We start from the raw sequence: 13,159 nt of genomic DNA, 5'->3' as shown, positions 1-13,159 counted from the left end.
ACAATAACAGCATACCTCTTCATTTCTTGAGTGAGCTGAAAGTCTGCCATTATTATTTTTCTGAAAGATTATACAGAGTTAGCAAAAAATGCAGCAATAATCCAAAAAAGCTATGTCCTCAAATACCTTATGCACCCTATATATTTAACTTTTTTTTTATTTGATCTAATTTCAATAGAGGAGACACTGAAGCTTCTTTCTTTAAATTTACACCCTGAGTCAAATCGGAAGTCACACCATACAGATGAATTTGACCAAAAGACTCTTATTGTTCGAAGAGGAAGTTCTTTTATCCTGGGCTTAACCTTTCATCGCAAAGTCATAAAAGAAATTGATGATATTGTCCTTCAGTTTTCTGTTGGTAAGTAAACACTTCTTTTATAGTGTGCTTTCTATGTTTTTTCTTCCATAAACTTTTTAATAAACAAAATCAATAACTACATTAATTTGAGAGTGTACAAAGATATATCTGTTGTTTTGAACATAAGGGAAGACACACATCCAGAATTCTCAGGAAAACAAATTAAAGAAAGTGTTGGCCATGATACAACTGACCACCATTACATTCAGTCCTGCTATTATTATATATTTTCTTTATTTTGTATATTGTATTGAAATATTGCTTTCTTTAGTAGGCACAAAATCAATATGTTGAAGGCAAGAGAAATGAGATGTGAATTGAAGTAGGTTTAACTGACAAATGAAGCTGGTTCATGTTTTCAAACTCCCTCTTATTTACTACTGTGGAATACACAATGTAGAAATTTTGGTTAAATGATTCTCACAGTATGCATTTCATGGAAAGTTTCTGTTTTGTTTCAAGAATTTTGCCTGTATATAAGCCCCACATTCTCACTGACTCAGTTTTAAGTAGGTAAAATGAGAGAGTTCAAATCATGGTTGTAAATATTAAGGGACTACCTAATGTTTTGATATGCAGAGTTGTGAGGTATGTATCATATTTTCCTAAGAATTATTGGAGAAAATATAGTAACTACAGCCTTATTTAAGACACTAAAAATATCACCTGATAATTCTTTTTATAGTTATAATGAGGATGGATCTCTTAACCTATGAAGTCATAGGTATTCTTGAAATTTTTATGTTCATACAGTATATGTAGAGCAGCTGATTCCTAGTGGAGTTCAATACTTTTCAAGATTTATCCACACAGATAAATTATGTCAGGTTTATAGTACCATCACTGATTGAGGTGGTAAATTGTAGTCACACAGTGTGAAATATTTCCAGCATATATACTCTATTTATTAATGTGTTCTATCCACTGGTCGTACATTCAAAATTCAGATTTACTTCTGGCATGTCACTTTATCCCAAACCAAATGCAAAACTTTTAGTATATTTTGGTCCTTTCCCCAGAATCTCCCCACATTCCATAGAAACTGTCTCTTACCAACATATATACACTGTTTGAATTTATTCTGCCCCTCAGTTGTTTTTGTTGTTCACTTTTCCCCCAACACTTCAATCTTCCTTCTAATTGCTAAGAACTCTTCCTGTTGCACATATTCCTTCCTTAAATACTTTCTCATTCATTAATTTTGCAAATTATTACCAATCAACGGAAAACAAGTTCATGAGTGACATGACATCTGCAGTCATAGGTGAAATCAAAAGCATCTCCAAAAACCTTGGCTTTTCTGAATTAGTAGCAACCATTACAGGGCAGAGATGACTCTGAGAGGGTTCTTGCATTAGAAGCTATTTCTTAGACTGTAGCATTTACTAATGGTCCCTCTCTGGCCAAAACTCTGTTAACTCTGGTGTCAGAATGTTAACAGTTTCTTCTGCACATGAATAACCTTGCCATGATTTCCAATAATTCACACTTATATGCAAATGATACCATTTGTGCTCATTAACATTCTTCAAACAAACAATATCTCCATAAAGCATAAGTGGCCTTTTATGATCTTATAGCAATCTTACCTCCTTTAACAACATAGAAATGCAATCACTATACTATTAAAGAAACACTAATTGCAGATAATACACAACTATAATTTTGAAGGTTTGAACAAATACTAGATTAAACAATCACTGATAATCTCATATAAATAAAGTGAAAACTGTATCCCAGGGCCAAGATATACTTCAGCTTACAGTAGTTGTTGAATACTGCATCCACATCTGGGATGATGTTGCTGCTACATACACACATCCTAGACCACCTCCCACATCTCTTTATCAACTTACTGATTAGCTTGTCACTGAAATCCTCACCATCACACATCAATCTCTATCTCATGGGTACATTGTTGCCTCACTGTGCCTTTTCTGCTATTTCTACAATGACCTTTGTTTCTTGAGCATATTATCTCTTGATGTTTGATTTTGCAAACAAGATGACACAGAATTGAGAGAAACAGTGCTATACTTTGCTACAAAACATTATAGCACTTATACTGGCTGAAAAAATAAGGAAATGACGGCTATCTCTCAGATCCTGGGGATTGTCTCATAAGCTAGTATTCTTTTCTGATTTCATGGAGTACAGAGGATTGGAGATAAACTTCCAGCTTATCAGAAGTAACATTTTCAAATGATTAAGTACTTACCTGTGATATCTAGTTTAAGCCATGCAATGTATATTAGTGTTCTGTTCAGGTACACAAAAGAATATATCGTTGCTATTATGTTCAACTGTCATATGACCAAATTTGGCCAAATGCATTTCTTTTCAATATTTATTTTTGCTTACAACAGCTGGTTCTTTTGGTCAAACTATCATATCTTCAGCTACTTCAGATACCAAGATATCAAAAACTGTCAAAGTGTAGTACAACAGTTTTGCTATGGAATGGTGAAACTACGTTTTTGATTTCTGAAAAAGCAGCATTTTGGACTTATGACACTTTTGCATAATAACAACAATATGTAGAGGTTTTGAATTCATAGTGCTGTCATATGTGGGCCATATGACATTGGGACAGTATTCAAAAGTAATACAACACTTCGCAAATATATCCTTCGAGTAAAACCACTAATACAAGAGAATATGACTAAGAACTGTGTGTACTCCATCCCATGCAGCTGTGGTAGGCAAAACATGTCGTCCCCTCAAAAGAAGGGTAAAGGAACATTGCAAAGCTGTGACTCGGGGAGATATTGATAAATCAGGTATAGCTGATCATGAATGGAAAAATGGAGACAACCTTCCCCTGTGGGATGAAGTTAAAATAATAGACAGAGAACACCACTGGAAAATGCAAAAACTAAAAGAAGCAGCACATATGCTAGGACACAACAACCTCCTAAGCAGACTGAGTGCAGATATGAACAGCATATAGGAGCCAGTATTAAGGAAGGATAGGAGAATATTAGATTTATAAGCCCTAAAATTAACTCCATAATTGCCCATGGGCATATGGCATAGTGGTTAAGAGCGCGGGCTACTAACTCCAAGATTCCAAGTTTGATTCCAGGCAGTGACCTGAATAATAATAATAAGAATAATAATAACAACCCCGAAAAATACCTTAGGAATGAGAATCCAGATTTGAAATTTCCCCCAAGACACCTGAAGAAGGCTGGAGGGTATATCAGCCCAAACGTTGTGTTAACAACAAACAAGATGAGGACAAATATCTGTCAATTGTAAATTATGTACATAATTCCTCATCTCTTCAATATAGAACTATGATGATAATGATGATGATATTACAATATGCATTTTTGTTTCTTTCTTTTATTCCAAAGGTGAAAAACCACAGGAGAGCAAAGGGACTCTAATAAGATTAAAATTGTTTGAAGATTTGAGACCACGTGCTTTGAATAAGGTGAAGCGTAACAAGTGGATTGTTAAATGTCTGAGTATTGAGGGAGAAACTATTCAGGTGGAAGTAAGCCCTTCAGTGAATTCTTCAGTCGGAAACTACTTGATTTTTGTAGAGACCAAAAATGCAGATGAAAAAGATGATGAGGTTGAAAGATATTTGCACGGGGAAAATTTTATTATGCTCTTCAACCCTTGGTGTAAAGGTAAGTTGTATTTATAAATATATATTATACTACTATTTATTTTACTATTATCATTGTTTAACACAGAACCTTTCCTGAAGTATGTAACAAAGTGTCGACTGTCCACACCCAGTGGATTAATAACACTTTTTATTCAGGTCTCAAGAACTCTGTGGAAGATTCATGCAGTTCCAATCAATGCTATTTTTTGTGCACATATTTTCATATTTACTCTGTTCTTTTCAGTCAAGTTTGTGAATTTCATACTTATAGTTCTCAGGGCTCCAGCAACAATAATATGCACAACACTCTCCTTCTTCAATGGCCACAGCCCTTTTATCTTGCATTCAAATTATCATATATCTGGCCTTCTTCTCTTTTCTTTCTGATATTTTCTCATCATTAGGGCATGCAATGTCTATGGTTAAACAGTTTTCCATCATTATTCCTATGTTCTATTTTGGAAGGCTTGCTTCTGAATAGCATTCCATCATGGTCCTATTGCTGTTTTGAGACCATCTTCCCATAAGGACAGTCTGTGTTATTTTTTTCTCAGGGTACTCATTACCATGATACTACTATTATGAGCTGGTAATAGTGTAATTGACAGCAACTATTTTTTTCTCTTTCACTTTTCTTTCTTGATTATAGATGATACAGTATATATGGAAAATGAAAAGCTGCTAGATGAGTATATCTTAAATGAAACAGGACGAATTTGGGTTGGTTCTTCAAGATTTTTTCGAGGTAGACCTTGGAATTTTGGACAGGTGAGTAGATACGGAGAATCATTAGAAACAGCTCTCCAAATTTCAAGCATAATTCATTTTTTTTTTTACATAAACTTTATTGTAAAATTCGTTTTGCTATAGTGGAGAAAGAAAAGATTACTGTTTAATGATGTTAAAATTATTTTCTTAGCTTCTTTCACTTTCTTTCTTAGTTTCTTTTGCTTTCATCGAAATATAGTAATTATACAATGATTTAAGTGAGAGAAAATTGTTGCTAAACCTACTAAAAGAATTTGTACTTTATATTCATTGCTTAGTGGGCAACTGTTACTGATTAAAAAAGTAAACAAATTTCTTTTGATAATGTTTTTGATAAAGTTTTGATAATGAATATTCCAGTAGTTCAATGAACTATTCACAGAATTAATACATAAATGAGTGTCCAACAGACATGTGCATCATTAATGTAATTCTCAGACAGGATTAGCACAGTATGTGACTAGACTTGCCTTTGAATTACAGTTACACTCTATATGATGGGCTTCCATACAGTTTATGCCCACCCATATCTGGGAGCTCATAATTGCAAAACAAACTTAACTAATCAGCCTCCTCTGTGAGCTCTTGTTTGATGCTCACAGCAGTTGGGCTTCTGAAGGAATAGTCCATCTAAATACTAAGCAGGCTTGATGTTTCAGGCTCAGTAACAGGACAAGAACAAATGTTTTTTGTATAATGTTGTTGTTTGTCACACTGTAGAAAACCTCTCCTTCCTCTGTAATGTAATTGGACCTGTTGTTCTTTGCCTTAAGTTGTAATTTATTGGTCTTATTAATTAGTCTAATATCATTTACATTTAAATTTTAGCTGTTGATTTATAAAGGTCAAAAGTTCACAAATCAGTTTTAAAATTTTCAAAATTTTATAAACCAAAATTTTAGGGATAGTTTCTTAATAAATAAGAGACACAGCTGGATCTTTGCTTGAGTTTGTAGATTCTTCTAAATTACTAACATTTGTGCAATAAACATAAATACATATATTAGAATTATTTTTAAGAATTAGCTTATCAGCATTAAACACTTTTTCCAGATTAAAAAAAAACATCTTATTTAATTGAAGCTTCTTATTTGTTACAACTGTAGTGAAGGGGTAGCTTTTAGAGGGAAGTAAGTTAATTTAACTATACTATCTATTCTAATCCTATTTGTTACTACATTTGTAAGCCCTTATAATCCAAAGAGCTGTTACCAATCATTTTATTGTAGAGAGACTGATTGAAGTTGTCTTGTAATGTGCTTAGGTTAAGACAATCTGGTAAGACTTATTTTCCTGAAGTGATACATTGGGCAAATTTCGAATTGAGTATCAAAAGCTAACAAAAATTATTTTTAGTTGTTATATTGCTTGGCAATGTGGTAAGAAGCTTACTTCCTAACCACATGGTTCTGAGTTTGGGCAAGTGTCTTCCACTGTAGCCTCAAGCTGACCAAAGCCTTGTGAGTGGATTTGGTAGACAGAAATGGAAAGAAGCCCATCATATATATGTGTGTATATATGTGTGTGTCTTTGTATCTGCGTTTGTTCCTCACCACTGTTTGACAATCAGTGTTGATGTGTTTATACCCCTGTAACTTTGTGGGTTCAGCAAAAGAGATCAACAGAATAAACATCAGGCTAAAAACAATAAAGCACTGAGGACAATTCATTCGACTAAAATTTCTTGAAGGTGGTGCCCTCGCATGGCTGCAGTTTAATCACCGAAACAAGTAAAAAGATAAAAAAGAAAAGGAATATTACATTTGTATGTGAAATTGCTTCAGACTTTCATTGTGTAACACTCAATTCAGATTGTGTTTGTAGAATGATTTCATTAGTAAATTAAATTCTAGTATTTTAAATTATATGTTCCTCATCAAATATCTTTATTCTTTTTTCTTGTAATTTTTAGTTTCAAGAACCCTGCCTTGATGTAGCTTTGCTTCTGCTGGATAAAGGAGGTCTTTCTGCTGCAGCCAAGAGAGACCCTGTGACAGTCATTCGTTGCCTTACTGCTATGGTAAATGATTATCAGTTCTTCCTCTTTCATTTATGTAAAGCTTGAATAAAGAAAGTAAAGAAAGAGAATGTTGTTTAGGCAATTACAACTAGGAAGGGTATCCAGTTATGAAACATTACTTTTCAACAAAAATTATCACACTAATGCCTATATGAAAAATTTGATGTAAAACTTTTTATTAATAGAAGAGAAGAAGAGATGATAACATGTAAATTGAAATTTGTTGAGAGTAACTAGTAGAAATAATTGATCCTGCTAAATTTACTTGATGCTATATCTGTTGTTAAGAACTATAGTATACTTCCATACATACATGCATGTGCAGCATTGATTTAATGTTATTTCACTTTTATAGTAGTGCACGGTTACCTGAAATAAGTGTAGACAATCATAAAAAAAATCTTTAAATCATACAAGACAAAATTATGGAATGTGTGAAAAAAAAAGGATTTTATTACCAGACCTAAATTTAAAAATTTTAAATAATATAATGATAATATTTCATGTCAGTGAACAGGTCATGGTCTCAAAGTGACGAAAATATTTTGGCAAATTAAATTTAAATGTTGAAGTGAATCTAATGGTTTTTGTGTATTTCTTGAATGGTTTCTAAATACCTTCCATGCAGCAATTGTTTTCGTTCCAGCCCTTGCTATGCAAGTACATCTCCGTAATATATTTATATAATTTATATAAATATTTCACTCTTTCTATTTGATGGTTTAAATGGCTATCACTCTATTTCTAATTTCTACTCCTTTCTATTATTTTCTTCCATTTTTTAGACAAACAGCAATGATGAAGATGAAGGTCTCATTGAGGGCAAGTGGGGAAATGATTATCCTGAACCATCTACGCGTCCTTCTGAGTGGAGTGGAAGTACTGCAATAATCTCACAGTATGCCAAAACCTCAAAGTCTGTTCGTTATGGACAGTGTTGGGTTTTCTCAGGGCTAATGACTACATGTGAGAATTTCTTGGTTTAATCATTTTGCAGATAAATTTATTATTGTTGTTAATTCAAAAAGAAAATGTTTAGGAGGGTTGGTGGAAAAGCTCACAGGCTGATCAAGATACTCTCATGGAATGTGACCTAATGATGTTTATTTTTCAACATAGTTCCCCTTGCAGTTTACACATTTCTTCCATTGCTGTTGCAGTGCTTGGATCCCATTGGTGTAGAAGTTTTCATCCTGTTGGTCAAAAAAGTCGTCAACAGCAGATATGATGCTGTCACTGCAATACTGGTTCCCAGCCAAGTGTTTTTTTTATGTTGGGGAACAGATGATAGTCAGATGGGTCCAAATCAGGAAAATAGTGAGGGTGATCAACCAGTTCAAAGCTACAGTCATGCACAGCAGCCATTGAAACCAAGGACTTGTGTGCAGAAGCACACAAGTGTGCTGATGAAACAAAACCACTTTTGTCAGCCTTCCTGGACATTTGGTCTTGATAGCCTTTTGTAACTACTTTAGCAAGTTGGCATAGTACTTTCCCTTTTGGATATAGTCAATAAACACAATAATGCCTTTTGCATCCCCAAAAACTGAGACCATCATCTTCCCTGCAGATGAAATGATTGTGGCTGTCTTTGGAGCGGATGAAGAGGGGTGTTTCCTCTACATCAACTATCTCTTAGTCTCTGGTTCAAAGTGATCCTCCCAACACTCATCCTAGGTTAGAAAATATTCAAGAAAAGCAGCTGAATCTGCCTTAAACTTTGTTAGATATTCTCCATGATGTAATCAACCTGGTTTACATTTGATCATATGTCAGAAGACTTGGCACCAACCAAGCAGAAACCTTCATCATGCCAAGTTCATTGTGAATATATTCTCAACTTTCTCATGGGACTTACTGACTGATAGCACTGGCTACTTGGTTTATAGTCAATTGCCTCTCATCCATTACCATGTGGTGAATTCAATCAATGTTTTCCTTGGTGCTGGTATTTGTAGGATGTCCAGACCTTGGGCCATCTTCAAGACCTTCTCTTCCTCTCCTAAATTTAGCTGCCTACTTTTGCACTGTTAATAAAGCTTGAACACCCTCCCTAATATAGCAATCATGTCAGTATGAATGTCCTTAGGGGTGCAACCCTTTTTTTGCTGGTACTTTATAACACCACAATGTAAAATTTTGTCCATTTTCAAGAGAAGTTACTACTAGTTACTATTTAAGTCTTCTATGAATAGTCAAATGTCAGTTTATGTGAAAAAACAAAAAACAAAAACAAAACGAGGCAGTTATTAATAAAAAGGGGTGAAATTAATGCAAGCAAGATTCTACAGCTCTAGCATCACCCCCTCACAGTCAGCTTATGAACTTTCCAGTCCACCCTTGTACATTCACTTTACAAGTTATATACAAATTTCAAAATTACTTGGCATATGATGAGGAAGTTTTACAATTTTTACATCAAGAATATCTTGTGTAGTTTGAACTTATGTTCTTTTGAATAATGATCCAGTTACTATACTTCTATAAAACTATTTTTCATCTGTAAAAGCTGGTGCACTTATTAAAACAACTGTGTTCATATGATTGAGGAAATCCATAATGTTTTATTAAGCTCTTATTGAGCATTTTGCACAACATATTTTTTCACTAATTTCAGTCATTTGACTGTAACCATGCGAGAGCACTGCTTTCCAAAATTTTAGTCAAATATCTCAAGTCAAGCACTTAGATAAACTTTAATTTATTGAAAGGCTACCTTTTCTAGAGTAACTTAGAATAAAATGTTGATATAACTGATAGATGTTAATAAGAACAATATCTGGTTATTACCAAATGTAATTAGGAAAAGAATGTCACTTGTGAGATTATTGAAGGATGAATAAGAAACTGATAATGATATATTCTCAAGTCAGTATATTTATTCGCATTAATTATGAAAAGCTGTTAAAATTAGTTGTAGAAAAGTTTAGAGTGGATGACTAAAAAATGAACTTAGAATTATATCATCATGTCATAGTTGTTGTCACCGCTGCCACCATCACATCACCACCATCACCACCACCACCACCACCATTGGAAAGGAAAGAGATAGTAGCACACATACTCACATACATATACATACGTAGATACATACATACATACATACATACATACATACATACATACATCATCATCATCATTTAACATCTGCTTTCGCTGCTGGCATATATATATGCATATGATGGGCTTCTTTCAATTTCCATCATCCCAAACATTCACACATAGACACACACACACACACATGAAGGGCTTCCATACAGTTTCTGTCTACAAGTTCCTCTTACAGGGCATTTGTTTGTATAAGGCTTGCTACAGTAGATGGTACTAGCACAGCAGGCTGCACAGAGTGACTGAACCTGAAGCCTTGTGGTTGCAAATTAAGCCTTTTCACCACACAATAACACATGCACACACACATTGGAACCTCATGCTGTCACCTAGTTTACCAGATCCTATCAAATCATACAAATCATGCCAGCATGACAATCTTGTACATTTCCATGCTGATCATCTCTAGCCTGACAAATTTAGTGAGTCTCCTGTCTATAAGGGGAATAAGCTATTTGTAAAATCTCTTTTATGGTCATTCTTGAACTTCATACAGTATCACCATCTGCAGAACTGTAATGAGTTACAAACCATCAAGAGAAAAATGAGGCTTATATAATTTATGATTTATAACTGAGGTGGACCATTATGTACTTAAGTATGATTTGGTTCTCAATAGAATGTTATTCAAGGGAATAATGTGAAAAATTTCTATAATCTTAAGGTGTTTGATTATCTCAAAGTGCTTTATTCCTCATGTCTCCTGTCATTTAGACACCAAGCATTTCTAAGATACACTGGCTTCCACATAGCATTACAGAAATCATGGCAAGGCTCTTGGTCAATAAAATTCACTTAGTGAAAACAATATAGTTCCATTTCTGAATTTTGCTTTTATTTTTAAACAGTACTTCGTGCTATGGGAATACCAACTCGTTCAGTTACCAATTTCCAATCAGCACATGACAGTAATGCAAGTATAACAATAGATATTCATTTCGATGAAAATTCAGAGCCAATTGACTTCTTGAATGATTCTATCTGGTAAGTCTGTTAATTTGTATTTCCTTTATTATTCCATATAGTCACTTAATTACTAACTATCTCTACTTATGATCTGAATATATTTGTTTTATTTTTGTGCCATTTTTTCAGAATGTTATACAATACAAATAGTTAACCAAAAAGTTATGAATTTTAATTCTGCCCAGATTTCATATACTTTCATGCAACTAAGTACTAAATAACATTTTGTGTGCAATGATTTTCAACACCACTTGTATTTTGTTGTCTGAGTGATTTTTTTCTGTGATGATCTTGGTATTTCTGCTCCTAGATATGAAGTCTTTTTGCAACTGAAATCTTATTGTCATAGTGCTGTATTTTACTGTTACTGAAACAGTCCTTGTTTGGTTTGCTATATGTAAATGGAGATACAATACACAGCTGATGAATTATACAATCAGTTTGAAGATTTGTGATATGAAGACCTTCCTTATCTGACAAAAGATTTGTATTCACCTATCTGACAAACTGGGATGAAGCTTTCTGGACAGCAGCTATATTCACATTTAATTGTGTTAATATATTCCTCAATGTTAGTCTAATTTGCCTTTGGTTCATACATGTATGCACAGCTACACATTTGCACATGCCTATACACATGCACACACACACACACATGCACACACACACACATGCACACACACACACACACACACACACACAAACCAAACACACACAAGCACAACACATGCACACCACACACACACACAGCTGTATATGGATATATATATATATTATATATATATTATATAGTACGTTTAAATATTTGTTGTGCAAGATTTTTTATGTGAAGTCGTGTGTTGAAACAGATATTGTTATATTTCGGAATGGTCATATTGCCAGTTTAGCCAATACAAACACACGCACTATATATTTGGTGTTATTTTGCTTCAGTGATATTTATTTTTTACATTAATCTTAATCTTATTTCGGCCAAAGTTCTTTCGTCACACTCCAGTGACCGCATCAGTGGTCCTTTGTTTTCTTCTCACTTATTTGTGTCTCTCCTTACTAACTGTCAGCCATTTTGTATTTCTATTGTATGTCTTCATTTGCGCATGCGTATATCTCTATGTGCGTCTACGTTTATTTAGTGTGTGTGTGGGGGGGATGCCTGTAATATTTGTATCTTCTGTTTATATACATTCTTGTAATTTGTATTTTGTATTTTGTTTTTGTTGTTGTTGCTTTTGTTCTAATTTTGTTCATGTGTTTACATCCACCCATTATTATCATTACATATGCTTGTATGTATGTATAACAACAATATTAGTAATAATAATAATAAATCTAATCAAAAAAAAAAAATATATATATATATATATATATATATACACACATATATACACATATACATATATATATATATACACATATACATACATAGATATATATACATATATATAGTTATTCATTTCTATTTGTTTATTTATCTGTGTATTTATTATGTTTTCAGGATCCTCTATCGTCATATGTTGTGGTGTGTGCTATTGCTCCATTCTAGTTTTCTATTCAGGCTAGGTTTATTTTCTATTATATGTGTAGCTTCTGTAATTTGTCTAATTGTTGCATCTGTTCTATGTGTGGACAATATCTTAATCTCTATGTTATTGATTGATCCCCCATGTTCCTGTTCGGCGTGTTGGTACAGAATCGATGAGCTTTTACCTTCCTTGAGTTTTCCTTGAGTTGTCTCCAATGTTCATTCACCCGCTCTCCAATGCTTCTTGCTGTTTCCCCTACGTATGTTACTGTCTTGTTACTGCATCGTCCCTCTATACATCTTATACTATAGACTACATTTCTGGCTTTACAGTTTGTTTGTGGGCTAAATCTACATACAGTGCAATAGTTATCCGTACAGAGGGCTCTACTAAAAGGATAGGTTCTACCAATTATAGATCTGATAGGGTTGCCTGGCTTTTCAACAACCTTAATTCTTAGTTTAAGTTTATCTAGGGTCCTTCTAAAGCGGTACGCCAGTTCACCTCCAGGGGTGGTGTCAACGAACATGACACTCTGGTATTTATGGCTATCATACCAAGAGTTGGCCTTCCCTATTTTCTTTTTTGTCCTTTCTATAGTGTTCCATGACTTGTTCCTATAGATTGGGCAAATCCCATTCCTATCATTACATAATATATTATCAAATTTCTTCATGGCTCCTTTGTATACTCTGATCCTTTCTTTATGGCTGTAACCTGAGAACTGCATGCGGTGAATGAAATACTGTATGTGTCTCTTTAATTCTGTAGGCTCGCACATGCGTGACACA

The 13,159-nt window shown here is 33.9% G+C and overlaps 1 protein-coding gene across 1 annotated transcript in view; it reads left to right on the top strand.

Moving 5' to 3' along the window:
* LOC115211108 (protein-glutamine gamma-glutamyltransferase K-like) overlaps window positions 1-13,159 on the top strand; it is a 122,680-nt gene that overhangs the window by 71,546 nt on the left and 37,975 nt on the right. Inside the window, exons 3-8 of the mRNA XM_029780018.2 lie at window positions 179-361; window positions 3,721-4,002; window positions 4,633-4,751; window positions 6,664-6,771; window positions 7,557-7,737; window positions 10,728-10,863. Of these exons, the coding sequence (XP_029635878.1) occupies window positions 179-361; window positions 3,721-4,002; window positions 4,633-4,751; window positions 6,664-6,771; window positions 7,557-7,737; window positions 10,728-10,863 (1,009 nt within the window). The remainder of the gene's footprint in view (window positions 1-178; window positions 362-3,720; window positions 4,003-4,632; window positions 4,752-6,663; window positions 6,772-7,556; window positions 7,738-10,727; window positions 10,864-13,159) is intronic.

This window comes from Octopus sinensis, linkage group LG1, assembly GCF_006345805.1.
Source record: "Octopus sinensis linkage group LG1, ASM634580v1, whole genome shotgun sequence".
Classification (NCBI taxonomy): Eukaryota; Metazoa; Mollusca; class Cephalopoda; order Octopoda; family Octopodidae; genus Octopus; species Octopus sinensis.
This window is presented reverse-complemented; position numbering and strand designations above follow the sequence as displayed.